The sequence below is a fragment of the Alternaria alternata genome (genome assembly GCF_001642055.1).
Source record: "Alternaria alternata strain SRC1lrK2f unplaced genomic scaffold CC77scaffold_4, whole genome shotgun sequence".
Taxonomy (NCBI): Eukaryota; Fungi; Ascomycota; class Dothideomycetes; order Pleosporales; family Pleosporaceae; genus Alternaria; species Alternaria alternata.
Window position 1 is genome coordinate 1,480,392 of NW_017306193.1, and position 17,089 is coordinate 1,497,480.

Here is a 17,089-nt window from a genome sequence, read left to right on the forward strand (position 1 = left end):
GTCACTGAGCACGACAAGTGAAAGAGACAAATCATTCATTTGATGTCGTGACTAGATTTTACTTGGATCAGTCTCGCTGATACCAACGTTTCTCATCAAGGCTATGATACCGCCTGTAGGTGACTCCAGCACCGAGTCTTACTGCTATTTAGTGTTGGTAAACTGCTCAAGTTGCTGCCAAGCTCCATGAGTATACCGCTCGAGCCTCTACGCTCATAGGAGAGACAAAGCATCGCTGAGTCTCAAGCTTCAGCCTTTTTCTGCTCCTCAGCCTTCTTCTGCTCCTCAGCTGCCTTCTTGTCCTGCTCAGCTTGCGCCTTTACCTCTTCATCGGCTTTCTTCTGCTCTTCCTCTGCAGCCTTCTTAGCCTCCTCATCAGCCTTCTTCTGGTCCTCGGCATCTTGCTTAGCAGCAGCTTCTTCAGCCTTCTTCTGTTCCTCGGCGTCCTTCTTTGCGGCCTCCTCTTCAGCCTTCTGCTGCTCCTCTTCCTGCTTAGCTGCCTCCTCATCGGCCTTCTTCTGCTCCTCGTCGGCCTTCTTCTGCTCCTCGTCGGCCTGCTTATCAGCACTGTCCTGTTGTCCAAGTGCTTCTTGGAGAGCTTTCAACTCCTCGGCAGCAATCTGTTCGTTGAGCTTGTTGTCTTGCTCATCGTTATCTGCGTTCTGAAGATCCTGAAGAGCGCCCTGCCAGATAGCACCAAGGGTCGCAGCAGGATCCTCGGCAACGGCTGACCATGTAGGCTTAGCACCAAAGAGCTGGATACCAGCGGTCTTTGTGGGCATCTTGTTGTCCAAGGCAGCAGTGGCACCAGCGATGCCGCCAAAGCCACCGAGGTTGGCAAAGGCGTTGTTGCCGAGGATATCCTGGGCGACGAGGGTGCGGCTGTCGAAGACCATGACGGTCTGGGTTTGGCGAGCCCCACGGTTGGCGACGACGGCAGATTGCGCGAAGATGTTCTGCTGGACTTGGTTGCCCCTGCCATCGTCGATAGCAACTTGAATCTCCTGTACGACGAGCGTGACGGTGGAGACGTCGCGGAACTGGTTCTGAAAGTTACTCTTGCGAAAGAGGTTGTTCAAGTCGTTGTTGAAACCGTTGTTGACTTGGTCGACGATGAGGACCTCCTGCACTTGCTGAACGACTGCTTGTTGGCGGCCGTTGTCGACAATCTGGAGGTTCTGCTGTTGGATTTGGATGACCTGCTGTTGCTGGTTGAAGTTGTTGAATCCGTCAATAAAGTTGAAGTCGCCATCGTTGCCGTTGAAGCCGTTGATAACAGAGTTAAAGCCGATCTGGCGCTTGGAAGAACCAGGAAGAGATCGAGGAGTGTTGATAGGCTTTGCAGCTGTGTTGGGTCAGTACGCTACATTGCATACTTAGGCTTTGAGCTTGTGGAGTGAACTTACCAGCGAGGCCGGCCGCAAGCACAATAGTAGCAATAGCCTTGATAGACATGTTGATGATAATGGTGAAGTGGATGAAGGTAATAGTCTTCCTGAAGCGAATCGATAGATTAAAAAAGGTTAAGATTAAACGTCACAGACGTATTAATGATTCAAAGAAAGTGGATTGGCAGACTGTCAAAGTCGCTAAAGAATTGAAATGGGATTAAGGAAGGTAGGAAGGAAGGACTAAAGACCGGAAGAGTGAGTGTGGGATGAGAAAGTAAACTATGTGCGACCCTCCATCAGCTTTTATCCAACGTCTCATCTGTATAACGACTCGTCGATGCCCAAGAAAAACGCCCATATGTCGGTACTTGCCCCCTGTATTGCCGTTAGATGTGACACATGTAGCGCGAACCTTGGGGACTTGTCACTTTGTTACCGGCGATGAACGCACCCGCATCTTGCCAAGAACAAGATGTGCAACTAACACTTTGCCAAGATTTGCTTGACGGTTTTGCCTTGCAGACTGAGGCCTATTGTATGAGCCTCAGGATAGCGGAGCCGTAGTATCCGATCGGCAGCCAAGGTATAGCACTCATTTGGGGTGGCTGTGTTATGCCTTAGCGAACCCTCAGGCAGTATTTTCGGAAATTTATGCAGGCCGAACACAGGTAGAAGTCGATGTTCTTTGAGACAGTGCTGAATGCGGAGGCGGATGTATGAATGTAGATCGCTTACGCGATCCTTTGTGTACCACTTCTGCAGGACAGAGACACAACATGCGAACCTCTGTATATTGAGATCGTGTCTTAGCATTGGTGTCTCTTCAGTGGATGCTTCCGAGTCGTAATCACCATGTTAATGTCTTCCGTAATGCCATGGCGACCATCAGTCTACCCATCACCACACCACTAGCCATGTATGCATTCCTGGAACGCAGACAGCAGCTCCCTCTTAATTCGTGATTACTATACTGATCCTAGCAGATGGAGTTGGTCGAAAGGTGATGTTCATGATATTAAGGTGGTGTTGAGGACGAAGCGAGACGCGGCTGAAACCCCGCAGGTTGTGGAACCGAACTTTGATGAACCACCCAAGTTACAGATCTCCGCAGTTATGTTATACGTCCATGCGTTAAGTCTATGCTTTTGGATTCGGATGCCATGTGTTCCTGAGGCACTCGCATAATGGTGTAGATAGATCATTCGAGTTTAATCTTGGTTTTTAGTCCAGTCTATATTTATCAAGTACCCCAAATTATGAGCAGAAAGTTGGCCAGAAATGAGGTTGAATCGAAAATTGCTCAATGTGATTTGACGTGGATATCTACACATACTCCTAAAACCCTATCGGGTGCTGACGCTTTGTCTAAAAAGGACAAATCGAGAAGTCCCTAATTGCAAAGCACCTTGTTTCCGGAACGCCTGGAAATGCCTATGGCAGCCATGGCCCAAATGATATGAAGAATTGACGCCGGCCGTTGGCGTTAACCCGTAGCCTCTGTAATACAAGCTGGGTATCCTATACTCAAAGAGATCGAGTATTGTTCTCACAGGAAACACGAAGCACCCTACTCGTCATCTGAGTCGGTGTCGGTATCTGTTTCGCTCTCAGACTCAACGTCACCTTCGGTGTCACTTCCGCTGGAATCGTCATTTGCCTGTCTCCGCTTCTTTGGTGGAGCGCCAGTCTTCATTTGGTGCATTTGACCTGCCAGCGAATCTGCAGACATGTTAGCCGTACTGATCATGGGTATGACTCAAATCAGTGAAACTTACCTTCTTCTGGCTCGCTAATCTCATCTTCCTCTTCTACCTCTTCGGCTTTACTGGCGTCCTCGACGACAAGGGTAACCTCCATCTTGGTATCCATGCCGACGTAGCTATCACAAATCATGTGCATGACGAAAGTATAGCTACCAGCTTGTGGTGGTGCGCCAAATTGCATCTTCAGGGTCTGTACGTTGTAGGTGGGGTTACCGCTCTCATCAAGAATAGGCTTGTCGAAGGTTGAGAAGGTGAAGGGTGGTACCGCGATACGCCCCTGCTTGCTGTCCGCAAGAAACACGTGCCACCTTGGCGCGTGGTCGCGGGCGTAATAGGGAGCGAATGCCAGAGGTGGCTGGATAGGTTTCTCTCCAGAACGATCATTCTTACGTCCGGTAATTGCCGCAACATCACCCTCGGCGGGATCAATATCTAGCAGGTCCTTCGGGTTTACATCGGGTACGTTAGTGGCTCCACATGGAATGAAACGACCTTTCAGCACGAACTGGACCAAGCTGCTGGGGGTAACGAAACGTTCTCCGACGACCTTGAAGAAGGCTTTCTCAAGATGGAACAGTGGAATCCTCGAAGCTACGGTCATAGCTGTGCTGTACTGATCTTGAGACAGAAGACCAGACTTGACAACACGGGCTTTGCGCTCATCATCGGGAATGTCCATGAATTCTTGGATAGTCAAGTGTGATCTTGCTTGCTCAGCCTCAGCCGCGCTAGCAACAGCAGGTGTGAAATGTGGCAGCTGTTCCAAAGGCGATGCACCCGGTCGTAAAGCTTGGATGAGATTTTGGGAAGTCCTGTATGCCGAGAGTACTGCTTTGGTGGTACCATATGCGAGTGCGATGGCGGTATAAGCTTCATTAAGTCGGAGTGCAATGGGCGCAACTTCGAACTTCTCGTCATTCAATGTCTCGTCATCAAGTTCGACACGACCAAGGTATGCCCACAACAAGGTCAGTACCTTGCGTCTTCGGCTGTCCTCCAGATCGTCTAGCTTTTGGCGGTCCTTCTTCGTAAGCGTTTGCGAGACGAGAGATCCGGAAGTCTCGGAAAGGACCTTTTGTTCGAGCTTCGAGAGACCGTTTTCCGCTTTGTGCCCAGTGAGAACTTCGTTGAACTCCTCTCCACTGCTCAACGCATGAATGACGCCCACCTCGCCTTGCTCGTTGTCGTAATCGCGGAAGACCTTGCCCGCGCTGGCGACAAGAACTTTATCTTTGGTCAGTCTCTGTGTTCCGTACCACCACTTTCCGACAGTGTAGGGCAGAATGACACCGAGCGCGAGCGCGTAGATGAGCAGAACGTATTTGCCAGCGCCGTCAGTGACGAGCCACTGAGGCAGCGCAATACCGATACTGAAACTCTGTTTGCCGTCAGGGTGGCCGTATTGAAGGAAGTTGTTGCGAATCTCCTCGTCGGTGAGAGCTTTGAACGCCTTTGTAACATCTACCCAGTGGTCGTTGATTGATTGTATTGTAATGTTTTTTGCGGGGTCCTCGCGAGCCTTGTCGGGATGCAGGCTAAGAGACAGTCGTCGATAATGCTTCTTGATGGCCTTCTCGTCCGCGTTCTGGTCTGCGAGTTAGCATCGTTGTCGAAAGTGCGCGTTGCGGGGAAACAGCCATCGTACCCTAGAAACACCCAGCACCTCGTAGGGATCCCATATGTCAGGCGTAGTCCGCGCGGTAACCAGTATGAGGTAGACCATAGCAGCATTAAGCGCCCATCCTCCCAACATGACAAGACCCCGCTTTATCCTCCGCTCGAGCCGCTTCTGCTTCTTGCGCTGTCCCTGGATGAGGTCGGCATGTTCGGGGGTGAAGTCGGACTCTATCCGCGCTCCGGTATTCTCGAGTTCTGATTGTGCATCAGTATAATGGTAAGCGGTAGTGGCGGGAAGCGCGCACCTTTGCTCGGCCTCAAGAAGGAAATTGTGGTCGGGACGGTGACGAGGGTCGTTACAGTGAGGATGAAGTAGGGGAAGAACTGGCCCTGCGACTTGTTAGCAGGACTTTAAACCTGGCGCGCACCCAAGATGTACCTGTTCATCGTAGTTGTAATCTGTCCCGGACATGTTGAACGTGTCCCTGTGGACGGGGCGAGGTATGCGAGAGAATGACTAAAAGTGATTGGGGATTGTTGTCGAAAAGGATTCCAGAGGAAATCAAGTAAAACTGGTTCTACGCAGGTGGCATTACAAAGAAGGTGGGGGCGTACGAAAGAAAGTCGTGGCTACTTATTGTAGTTGTTCCGACCACTGTGTTCTTTCCCGCACCACGACACATGGCCGCCGCGAGCAATCTTGGCCAAGCAGGGGTACCCATCACGTGCCAGTGAGCCCTTCCGCTTACGTCACCGCGAACCACAGAACAACAGCAGCATGCATGCAGTGGCCTATTGCCGCAATGCCATGCCCTCACTGAGATGAAAGGTAAGAAAGACCAATTGTTACGCTACATAGAGCAGGTGCAGATTTTGTGACTCAAAAGTGTCAATATCAGTCCATCTGGACAGGTGTATGCTATGCTAGGTACATGTGGCCTCTGCGCTCAATGCCCCGATTTCAATGCTTCATGGCAATCGTTCCCCGCAATACGCCTATACAACGCCCTAAACCCAGAAGGCTGCAGCGGATGCGGCCTAATGTTCTCGGGAATGACCCAAGTAGCCATGGTGATCCAAGATTCTCAGGGCATGTTATGCGGCAGCTTCTACTGATCCCGCTTGCTCTAAGCCATTTGTACCGTTAGGCGAAGGACTCTGCGTCGCTGCATCCAGAGGTGCGGCGTGGAGTGCAGGTTTCTCGACACCCTTCATCTTGCCGCTCCTCCTCTTTTCAATCGCGGCTTTGACCCAGTCTGCGACCTCTTGGTCTTCTACAGGTTCGATTGCCTCGGCGGGTCCCTTGTCACCAGCAGCTTCACCACCAGTAGCTTCGCTTGCTGCCTCGACTTCCTCCTCTTCCTCTTCGGTGATGGTGTCCGGCTTAGCAAGAGGTGCAAGCCATGCATGTTGGAGCAGCATGGCATATGTTGGCCGAAGGTTGGGGATTTTGTTCAAGCAGCCGCGTACAAAGTTTCGTGCCGCGTCGGAGTACCCTTCGGCAGGCAGATCCGGTGGCTCACCATCGACAATAGCCTAGGGATGATTAGTCGTTGACGCACAAAGCTGTTTGATAAACTTACACTGAGCTGACTGAAGATGTTGTTGTACGTCTCTGGCGGATACGGGTATCGCCCCAGAGCACACTCGATGATGGTCAGTCCCAAACTCCAAATATCGCTTTGTACACTGTATGTGCCACCTCCAGGGTTAGCGCCTGCCTGTGCAATTCCACCAGAAGATATCCTCTCTGGCGCCATGTAGCTTTGGCACCCAATGTTGGTCTTGGCAATACTGGCGACCAGGTTTCCACTGACACCGAAATCACAGATCTTGATTGCGCCCTTGGTGTTCATGAGAATGTTGGTAGGTTTCACATCTCGGTGAATGATGTTGTGCTCATCCTTCAGTGACTTCAGACCCATAGTCGTGGCCATGGTGATTTTGCGCAAGACACCCTCAGGCACACCATCGGCGTAGAGCTTGTCTATGGAGCCTCCGTCCATGAACTCCATGCAGATGTACACGGCGCCTTCTTGGAAGAAAGCGCCATAGAAGTCAACGATGAAGGGTGATATACAGCGGTGGAGGACGTCGAGTTCCATGATGATAGCAGCGAACTTCGAGTCATCCAGCTCCAGCCTCACTTCTTTCATTGCCATGACTATGCCGGTACCCGCAGCAGGTTTTGCACTGGTAGGGCTCGCTTCTTCGCCAAATTCCTTTCGCGACGGCGAACCTGGTGCAGCCTTGTTTCCTGCCAGACCCTGTCCTGGTTTCCTCATTCGGGGTCTGCTATGTCTGACCTTGTACACTGTGCCATAATTTCCCTTGCCGAGCTCGTCTAGTGTGTCGACTTCATCCAAGGAGATGTTGAAAGAGGAACCGCTAGCAAATTGCACGCCGTCCGAGTTGAGTATGGCTTTGCCGGCAAATTTTAGGCTGCCAGTCTTGGTATCGACGAATTGTGAAAATTTATCAAAATGGGTCTCTTGTTTCTTGGGCTCTGCACCTTCTTCAGCGGGCTTTTCGCCGTTCATCTGCGAGAGAGTCAACCCGGGCTTCTTCCTGCCAGCAGGAGGAGCGGCTCCACCAGCAGTTGGAGACGAGCCTGGTAAACCGCCTGGCAACGCGCCCTGGAATCTCATGCCGCGCTTTTCAGCGAGGGAGGGCTTGGGGCCACCTGCGCGACCAGGAACGGCAGGCGCGGACTGGAAGTTAGTCGTGGGTGGCCTGGTAGGCATTCGAAAGTTTCCGGGTAAGCCTCCAGGGTTACCGCCTGGAGACATGGGATTACGACTGTCGGGCGACGGACCAGGGCTTTGTGGTGCAGGCCCTCTCCCAGGCAAGCCCGTTGGTGGAGCGCCCTTCCGGCCGAGATGTACTGCCTGTATTCTTGCGAGAATGTCCTGGGAGACGTTCAGCCCGCTCCCTCTGCTGGAGATGGTAGGGGGATTCGAGGGGCGGGGATTCCTGGCGGCGTTGATGTTTCCCAATGGCGTTGAGGACGATGTCATATTGGCGGTCGCGCCGGAGGTCGTGGATGCCGTTCGGGGAGGGGGACGCTCAGCGGACAGCAGGTCAGGCGAAGAGGCATTTTCGGTAGGACTCGAGGGCGCGGGGGAGGGTGAGGGACTGTCGAAGACGGTGTCGGAGTCGACTTCGGCGTCCGGGGTGGATGGATTGGAGGCCATGGCGAGAGAGTGGGAAAAGTCGCGGCCTGAGATGGGCGGGGTACTGGGACGAGGAAGGGGAGAGGGAGAGTGGAGGAGATAGTAATAAGAAGGCGTAGGTAGAGGACGAGTATCAGGAGCTGCGACTACACCGCGGAAGGAGATGTAGCGGCGATCTCAGCGGATCTGGTAGTATGGTGGAGGTGTGGTGGTTGTGGGCTACATGTAGCGTGCAAGTTGGAGCTGTGACGTGATGCTGCAGAGACGAGTAATAGCGCGCGTCTGCAATCTTGAATGATTTCACAACAATCGACCAGGCCGCACCGCAACCATAGCGCAGACGTGCAGTGCAGTGTAGAGACAGATGGCAGCAAGGGGTCCGTAGGGGACTGAGCAGTTCCTGCTTTGCCCATGTACGCTGCACCAGCAAGCCTGCTTTGCAGCGTCGGAATGCGCAAGTGAGCATGGACTGGAAATCTGGATCCGGCCAAGCAGCACCTGCACACGCCGAACCGAGACACGACAGCAGGCTTGGGGGAACAGAATCAGTATGCGGTAATGACCGAGCCATGGGGAACCTAGTGGCCGCCCCGCCTATTGATGTGCGTTGCCCATCAGTCAAGACAGCATTTGCAATGGCCGATGTGGCCGCCAATGCTCGATGTCTCCATGGGCTCCATGTGGCGCAGGGACACGACACGACACGACACGACAGGCTGGAAGGCGCTGCCAGGGCGATGAGTACCACCATCTAGGCGCTGGAGGGGACGATATGGGAATCTTTCCATCGTCCAACCATCGAACCATCTGCAGCCTGGCAGCTGTATTTGCTTCTTCTTCCTCTTCTTCGCCTCGCCCCCTCCGATCCAGACCGGTTCGCTGCATCCCCTATCAAAGTTCCTGCAGGGCCCGCGGCTTAACCTGCCTTTCCGCTATACCTGGCGCGGGCTGTGACGTCGATCTCCGCCTATAGCGCGTCCTCAGCCAAGACGCCTTGCGCTTCAAGATAACTCGAGTGTTTCCATCTCGGTCGCGCCTTTGCGCTTTCCCAACAACACAACTGGCATCTAATATGCCTTTCTTCTCGGCTCCCCAGGCCTTTCGCCTGCGCAGCCTCCCAACTTCGTCTCCGGAATTCGTCGCCATGGCCTCCAACTCCTACGAGTACGGCAACAATGGCCTATTCACAGTCTTCAAGAGCGGCAAGCACAGCTCGCATCCCGATTTTGCCAACCTCACCCTTCTCGTCTTCGAGGCCGTCATGGAAGTCGTTTGCGTGAGCGCGCCCGGCTACATTGTTGCGCGAATGGGTCAATTCGATGCAGAGAGCCAGAAGTTTCTCGCCAACCTCAACACGCAGCTGTTTACACCCTGCCTTAGTACGTGCAACGCCTCGGACTAAGAGCGCCAACCTCAGCTAACCTCGAGCCAGTTTTTACCAAGCTCGCATCACAATTGACAGCGGAGAAGCTGGCTGATCTTGCTGTCATTCCTGTAATCTTTGTCGTACAAACACTCATCTCCTACATCGCCGCACTTCTCGTGTCGCGGATATGCAGGTTCAACAAGAGGGCGTCCAACTTTGTTGTTGCCATGGCGGTATGTCTCTTTTCCTTGTCCAGGCAAGCGGCACAAGCTGACATTACTAGGTATTCGGAAACTCAAACTCGCTTCCAATCTCTCTCGTTATCTCGCTCTCCAAAACACTGTCCGGTCTACATTGGGACAAGGTCCCTGGCGATAACGACAACGACGTTGGCGCGCGTGGTATCCTCTATCTCCTTATCTTCCAACAACTTGGTCAGCTCGTGCGATGGACATGGGGCTTCAATGTGCTTCTGGCACCTGCCAGTGCGTACAAAGACGATGACGGTGGCAAGAACAGCGCCATTGAAAACGGAGAGTACACAGACGACGAGGCGCAGCGTCTTCTCGATGACTCGCACTCCGACTACGAATCTGGCAATGTTACCAGCTACGCTACTTCTGCAGACTCAGACGAGTCCGACTCAGACTCTCTGTTCAATCGTGAAGAGGCCCAAGCCACCACCGATTTCATCACTCCCACCAATGGTAACGCTACTATTCCTGGAGCCGGCGATATGAGCGGACACAGTAATGGCAATGGTCTTGCAAACGGACACCTCAATGGTGTTCTCGAGGCTCACAAGAAGAAGCAAAATGTCCCCAAAGGCATCAAAGGCATGCCAAAGCGAGCTGGCATGGCACTTAAGCGCTCTGCAAGTACCGTTTCTGTCTCCACCACACGCGCTGGAAACCGAGTTTTCCAGGCCCTACCTACATGGCTACAGCGACCGCTGGCTAAGATTGGCTCTGTCTTGTCAAGGTTCTTCAAGGGCGTATGGGACTTCATGAACCCTCCTCTATGGGCCATGTTGATTGCTATCCTCGTCGCCTCTATTCCTCCCCTGCAACATCTCTTCTTCGATCCAGGTACATTTGTCAGCAACTCCGTCACGCGCGCTGTCAACCAAAGTGGACAAGTCGCCGTTCCACTCATCTTGGTTGTTTTGGGTGCCAACCTTGCTCGTAACACATTACCCAAGGAAGACCAGCACTCGATGGAAGACCCGAGCGTGGAGAAGAAGCTTGTGATTGCCTCACTTGTTAGTCGCATGCTTATCCCGACGCTTCTCATGGCACCCATGCTAGCCATGACCGCCAAATACGTTCCTGTTAGCATTCTTGACGACCCCATCTTCATCATCGTCTGTTTCTTGCTCAGTGGTGCACCAAGTGCGCTGCAGTTGGCACAAATCTGCCAAATCAACAACGTGTACATGGGTGCCATGTCAAGGATTCTGTTTCAGAGTTATGTTGTTTGGATCTTGCCATCGACTCTATTGTTGGTCATGCTTGCACTGGAAACGGTGGAGTGGGCCAAATGAGTATCCTTTTGAAAGAGACCACGCACAGCATGCTATCTGTCACAGACATATAATCAGTTTCCAAGCGAGGCGTTATGGTATTTTGTATGGGTCGTTTTCTTGTTGTATCGGGGCTATTAGAATACCAGGGCTGGGGGACTGCATCGAAACCAGCCTGTACATACAATGTAGTACTCAGAAGGTATATTTGGTACTTTCTCATGTGCTGATAGGCCATGTGCACATGGTTTGCCACGTTACGCTCGCACACTCCACATTCAGGTTGGGTGGCAGGTTTCTGGTTTCTGTCTACTTGAACCCTGACGTACGTTGCCAAGGCTGCGAATACTGGAACGAGGCCGATAGCTGCCCAATTGATAGGCAGGAAGACCGTCAACACACCAGCTTGCCGTCTGATCCAGTTATGATGCTTTGCCTCTGAATTGTTTACATAACTCAAGATCCGAATATAGGAAATCTGTATATTTTCTCTCTCCCTCTCTCCCTCTCTCTCTCTTCTTACCAGTCTTCGTCCTCACAAGTTATCCTGACCGCCAATCAGCTTGGCACGTGGACCCTGATCTCGCGTGTACTTTGGCGTTCCTGCCGCACTAGGTATCGATAACACCACCTGCCCACCAAACAACCGACCTTCCTACCTACCGACGTGGGCACGCCTGTTACCAGGTCTCATTACCGTCCGGAGCCGCCAACCGAGCTCTGCTCTACCACGAGGTCCATCTCGCTTACATTATTCCCGCGCACCTCACTGCGAGCCCCGTGCAACTGCCATGACGACTTCCTCCAATGAGCAGTCGCAGCCCAGCGACTCTCACCCAAGCGACTCATTCGCCCTCCCGCAAAACACTACGTTGACCGATGGCACCTCGCCGCGCTCTACAAAAGGTCAGTCCATGATTCCGCTGTCGTGTGTCGGCTCGCAAACTCTCGCAATCGGTTCCACGCTACCTTCCGGGATTTCTATTCAAATGTCAACGTAGCTGTAGCAATGTGACTATTCAGTGATTGACAATAATTCCTGCTTGGCCGTCGAGTTGACTCTCGACGTCTGGCCAACTTCTGCAGCCATCATGAAGCTTGTGCGCTTCATCTGACAATATGCCCGAGCGCAGCGCTCGAAAGCAGTGAACCCATTATCTGACTGACTTGCTATCATGTCGCTTGCGCATGGGTTACCAAAACACCTGCTGACCATGTGCCCATAGTTGTGTCTTTTCCCGATGATAGCACCATTTCCCCCTTGATGATTGGCAAGAACAAGGAGCTTGACCAGAAGGATTACCTCGATCTCGACAGGCCTACAAGAAGTTACCCCGCAAGCATCAGCAAGAAGAAACTATCTGGACGGCCCTCAGTCGAGCGACTGGGATCAACCAAGGTAGCGCCAAGTGAGGGAAATCCATCCTTATCTTCCTTGCTCTCCAACAGCTCAACAGACGCTCCCTCTGACGGACAGCATCCGCACGAGAATCTATTGAAGCAAGTGGGCACATGGCTCAAGCATGAACGAAGCAGACGTCATGCACGCAGGGCAAGGCGCAAAGCTGCTAAGGAGGGCGCTGCTCAAGAATCGACAAAGGCTGTTCCTGATGAGACGATTGATGAGCCTCATGCTCTAGCTAGAAGCAGCTCCGAATCGTCTCACGGCGAGGACTCCCTCGACCAACTGGCGCAAATCCTTGAAAAGACCCTATCCATGAAGCCGGCCGACGCTAAGAGGAGGATGCAACACTTCCGCAGATCATCAACAGGCTTGAAGCGACACTCCGCCATCTCTCTAGACACGGATTACTTTGAATCCGTAGACCAGCTAGTCCCGAGTTGCGAGGCTATTCTAGACAACTCGAAGACTATGGCCTACAACGTAGATGAGTCAGACAGCGAGTCCGCCCCTCACGTATCTGAGAAAGAAGCACGCAAAGAGAGGGAGGCATGGACCAAGTTCCGGGCCGAAATCCTTCGTCTAGCTCATACACTCAAGCTCAAAGGCTGGCGGAAGGTGTCTATGGAACAGAGCAACGAGATTGATGTACAGAGGCTGAGCGGTGCCTTGACAAATGCTGTTTACGTTGTCTCGCCTCCCAAGAATCTACCGCTTCAAGAGCAGGGCGACGACGGCCAGCCGAAGCCCAAGAATCCTCCTCCGTAAGTCCTTTTCAACGTAGGCAAGCTGATACTAACACGTTTCAGCAAACTTTTGCTTCGTATCTACGGCCCACAGGTAGAACATCTGATCGACCGAGAGTCTGAATTGCAGATTCTAACACGCCTTGCTCGAAAGCGAATTGGTCCACGTCTACTTGGCACCTTCACCAATGGACGCTTCGAGGAATTTCTTCATGCAAAGCCGTTGACCGCGAAGGAGCTGCGCAATGCAGAGACGTCCAAGCAAATTGCTAAGCGTATGCGAGAGCTTCATGAAGGCATCGATCTCTTGAAAGAAGAGCGGGAGGCCGGTCCATTCGTCTGGCAAAACTGGGACAAGTGGGTTGATCGCTGTGAGCAAATTGTCACCTGGCTCGATCAACAGGTTCGAGAGAGCAACCAAGACTCTGCACAAACTCCTGGTGACAGATGGAAGAAGCGGGGATACGTGTGCGGTATGGAGTGGCCAGCGTTCAGGCAGGTGGTTGAGAAGTATCGAAGATGGTTAGAGGAACAGTATGGTGGCGCAGACAAGATCAACGAGCGGATGATATTCGCTCATAACGACGTAAGTCGGACTTCTCGTCATATCATCCACGAGCTAACTCTGCGTAGACCCAGTATGGTAACATTCTACGTATGGTGCCGGAAGGCGAGTCGCCTTTACTGCTTCCAGCAAACCAGCACAAGCAGCTCGTGGTCATCGATTTCGAGTACGCTAACGCAAACCTGCCCGGTTTGGAATTTGCCAACCACTTTGTAAGCATATTCTTCCAGACAATTCTATTGTTCCGCAACTATCTCAGTCGTCATTCTATGTGTGTACGAGCTGACAACGAAGCAGACTGAATGGACGTACAACTACCATGACGCGGAGATTCCGTGGCGTTGCAACACCAAGTACTATCCGACACTTGAAGAGCAACACCGCTTTATCCGGGCGTACCTGATGCATAATCCCTCGTACAAAGCTGCTGGAGGCTATACTTCTAACCCTGCCACCCCGCACCTGGGTCCTCTTCCATCCTCTGGCAGCACCACCGCACTGGCAGCCACTGCCGCCCCTAGCAATATCTCTGCATTCATGCTGGACTCACGTGCTCCACCAGGCGAGAAGTATCAAGAGCAGGAGGCGCAAGCCGAGCGTCAGATTGAAGAAGAGACTCGCCGCTTACTAGCTGAAACCAAGCTCTGGCGTTTGGCCAACTCCGCTATGTGGGTAGCATGGGGCATCGTCCAAGCTCATGTTCCAGGCCTTCCCGACTTCGATGCCGAGGACAAGAACGCGAACGCTAACCCTAGTAAAGAAGCGGCAGAGTTAGACAGTGCAACAGCAGAGATTAGGGCTGAGGCTGAGGCTGGAGAGAAGGGGGCTGGGATCGTGAGTGAAAGGATGGCGGAACAGACACAAGAGAACAAAACACAAGCGGAGCAAGATGCTGACCTTTTCAAACCGCAGGATGAGGAAGAGTTCGACTACTTGGCCTATGCTAACGACCGCGCAATGTTCTTGTGGGGTGACGCCATTCGCATGGGCATAGTGAAGGCAGAGGAGGTGCCCGAGGAGTTGCGGAAGAGAGTCAAACTAGTGGAATATTAAAGGGTAGATGGAAGAGCGATATCATGATCGAAAAGCATTGAGAGCGACCATATCCGCGTTGTCTTGGAATAAGGGGATGAATCAGTCGAGCGGAGAAAGTGCCCTACGACTTCAAATCAGAATGTGCAGCACAGGCGGGCACATCTCGGAACTCAGCTTGAGATTTGTAGTTTCTTGTTCGACTGGACCTGGCCTAGACTACTCCAATGCACGAAGAAGATTTAAAAAAAAAAAGCGATATGGCAAGCTTGGCATCTGACGTATGGCTAATCATCATGCAAAAAAAACAATGGTCATTTGAGCGTAACACTGACTCACGGATTTGCTTACCATGGAATCCACTGAGACCATAATAGAACCCAACGCCCGAAAGGATAACCTCGTATGAATCACATCGTACAATCGTGCCTGTTGCCGTCGCAATAAGATAAACGAGTTCAGCTTGTATCCATGGCCTCACCATGGTCTCCATTCTCTCCTACCTTGCCTCTTCTGTTGAAACCGTCAACCAACCCCTCCAATCCCCTGACTTCCTCGGCTCCCACCCTACTTCCACCCTCCCAGACGCCTTCGACACCATCCCTTGTATCTACACCCCGTCTCTCTAATATCCTCTTACTTTGACTCTCAACGTACACCTTGCGTTCACGACTCAATTCCTCTTTATCCTTGGATTGTGATAGGGAGTCTGTAGTATGAGGCGATGAAGTGGTGTTGCTAGGTAGAGCGGTATTGCTGAGATGGGGCTTTAGGGAGGCAAGGAGTTGGCGGAGATAGGGGAGTTGGGAGGTTGTAAATGTGGTGTGGGTAGTTAAAGGAGTGGGCTTCTTATCGTTGTTCTTATTCTCCCCGACAGAGGCGGTGTTGCTATTGGACTGTTGTGGTAGGGCTTGTATACCTAGGGATTGAGCTGCTGATGTGTGTGTTAGGAACGCGAATGATGCGCTTCCGTCGCTCTGTTGGTTCATTTCTAATGGCGCTCTCGACAATGTCGTAGATTTTCTTTGTTCGCGCTTAGATGCGTCAGATGGTTGGAGTAGGGCTCTTAGCCGCGCTATTTGTGCCTCGTTGCGTGTCTTCTCTGCAACCAGCGCAGCGTTCAACTTTTGGGTTTCGATGAGTTTACGGCGAAGGGTGTAGAGGGCTTCTGGAGTGAGTTTAGAATCTTTGGGCGGGGGTTCGAGATTCTGCTCTTCTTGTCAGTACTCTTCCAAGCCTCCACTCTTCGCGCTTCGAAGTGATAGAATCGCCGTCAGCATACATACCTCATAATGCCCTAATCTGACCCACTCTCCCAAGCCTTCGTCCCCGCCCTTCCCCCTCCCTAGCGCAAAAACGTTTCTCAGTGTCCAAATTTCCAGTTTGTCGAAATTCTTGTCCACAGCATTCTCCATGAGCGTCTCGAGCTTCAATACGCCCTCTTCAATCTCCAGCCTAGCCTCGGGAAACAGATCGTTGCCATGTTCATCTTTGTCGGGCGTACGTCCTTGCGAGGCGTATAGGTCGGCGAAGCCGAGTAAGGAGGGGTCAGCGGAGGAGAGACCGGTTTCGAACGAGTCGGTGCAGCGGTATAGGACTTCGTTTACGGCGTTGATGATGTCGTCGATGAGAGACTACGATGCTCAAGCGTTAGATTTGAAGCGACTCTTGAATGCTCAGCAGGACGTCGAGTAGCCTTGTCTCGAGTGCAAGACAGATGCATCCACTCAACTTGGGCGTATGGCGAGTACCTGCACCTGCAACACTCTGCATTGCTCCACTGTCACTCAGAAACTATACATACTATAGGAGGCCAAGTAAAGTGCTCGGTAAGGAGCATGTTCTCCTGTTGCTTTGCGCTCGCCATATCGTCTGTCCTCGTGGTGTGGTTGCTGTTGTCGCAATGCTCAACTCGATGTTTGCGACGCGCCGAGGGGACGTGTTTACAGCGGGCCGGCTTGTTACTGGACAGAAGGCAAGGGTTCCAGGCACGCGCTAGTGGCTTCGCCAATCCTACCTATTTGAGATTCCTTGCAGTGAATGCATGTGGAGGCAGTGGGGGAGAAAGAGTATTGGCACTCTCCGCGGAACAGTACAGTCTCTTACTGTTTGCTGATGTTTGAGTACCTAGCCTCGTCCATGGGGCGCTGTCAGTGCCGATGCTGCAAGTTCACCACTATATCACTGGTTTGAAGTCCACAACAAGGCGAACATGCAATCTGAAATGGATTATAATCCTTCACATTGTGTACGGCCTATTTAGCCGCCACGCTACTAAATACAGTGTCCCCAAGCACATATGCTTGGAATCCTAAATTATACAATGCTACCTAGCTGTACAGTAAGACTCTGGTGGTCAATACTCAAAGCTGGTGCTGCTTTCCATGAAGATAGATCATAACGTCCAAAACCACCTTCAGTACAGCTAATCCCCTGCCATCCACCCAAAGCTGCACATGCAGAGAATGGTTAACGTACAGTCTCTTCCATCGCCTGCCAAATTGCTCGAGGC

The 17,089-nt window shown here is 52.2% G+C and overlaps 5 protein-coding genes across 5 annotated transcripts; 1 reads left to right on the top strand and 4 right to left on the bottom strand.

Annotated features, from left to right (window-relative positions):
* Positions 1 to 242: 242 nt before the first annotated feature.
* Positions 243 to 1,455, bottom strand: CC77DRAFT_1006336 (hypothetical protein; the record flags this gene model as incomplete). Its single annotated transcript, XM_018523408.1, has 2 exons — positions 243 to 1,345; positions 1,407 to 1,455. The coding sequence occupies 2 exons, from the start codon at positions 1,453 to 1,455 to the stop codon at positions 243 to 245; spliced, it is 1,152 nt and encodes a 383-aa protein (XP_018389576.1).
* A 1,268-nt stretch (positions 1,456 to 2,723) lies between these two features.
* CC77DRAFT_957247 (protein translocation protein SEC63) lies at positions 2,724 to 5,436 on the bottom strand. The gene is made up of 5 exons (XM_018535526.1): positions 5,211 to 5,436; positions 5,077 to 5,161; positions 4,800 to 5,026; positions 3,167 to 4,739; positions 2,724 to 3,110 (listed from the first exon to the last, which is right to left on the bottom strand). The coding sequence occupies exons 1-5, from the start codon at positions 5,241 to 5,243 to the stop codon at positions 2,959 to 2,961; spliced, it is 2,070 nt and encodes a 689-aa protein (XP_018389577.1). The 5' UTR covers positions 5,244 to 5,436; the 3' UTR covers positions 2,724 to 2,958.
* Positions 5,437 to 5,731: 295 nt separating this feature from the next.
* On the bottom strand, positions 5,732 to 8,186 carry CC77DRAFT_660172 (Pbs2-type MAP kinase). The gene is made up of 2 exons (XM_018532633.1): positions 6,355 to 8,186; positions 5,732 to 6,307 (listed from the first exon to the last, which is right to left on the bottom strand). Exons 1-2 carry the CDS (start codon positions 7,963 to 7,965, stop codon positions 5,867 to 5,869), a joined length of 2,052 nt encoding a protein of 683 aa, XP_018389578.1. The 5' UTR covers positions 7,966 to 8,186; the 3' UTR covers positions 5,732 to 5,866.
* An 830-nt stretch (positions 8,187 to 9,016) lies between these two features.
* On the top strand, positions 9,017 to 14,598 carry CC77DRAFT_929032 (kinase-like protein; the record flags this gene model as incomplete). The annotated part of the gene is made up of 8 exons (XM_018534088.1): positions 9,017 to 9,323; positions 9,377 to 9,543; positions 9,594 to 10,784; positions 11,609 to 11,738; positions 12,059 to 12,998; positions 13,044 to 13,566; positions 13,614 to 13,757; positions 13,843 to 14,598. 8 exons carry the CDS (start codon positions 9,017 to 9,019, stop codon positions 14,596 to 14,598), a joined length of 4,158 nt encoding a protein of 1,385 aa, XP_018389579.1.
* Positions 14,599 to 14,771: 173 nt separating this feature from the next.
* On the bottom strand, positions 14,772 to 16,444 carry CC77DRAFT_957257 (Mis12 domain-containing protein; the record flags this gene model as incomplete). Its single annotated transcript, XM_018535527.1, has 3 exons — positions 14,772 to 15,785; positions 15,864 to 16,211; positions 16,382 to 16,444. 3 exons carry the CDS (start codon positions 16,442 to 16,444, stop codon positions 15,036 to 15,038), a joined length of 1,161 nt encoding a protein of 386 aa, XP_018389580.1. The 3' UTR covers positions 14,772 to 15,035.
* Positions 16,445 to 17,089: the final 645 nt, after the last annotated feature.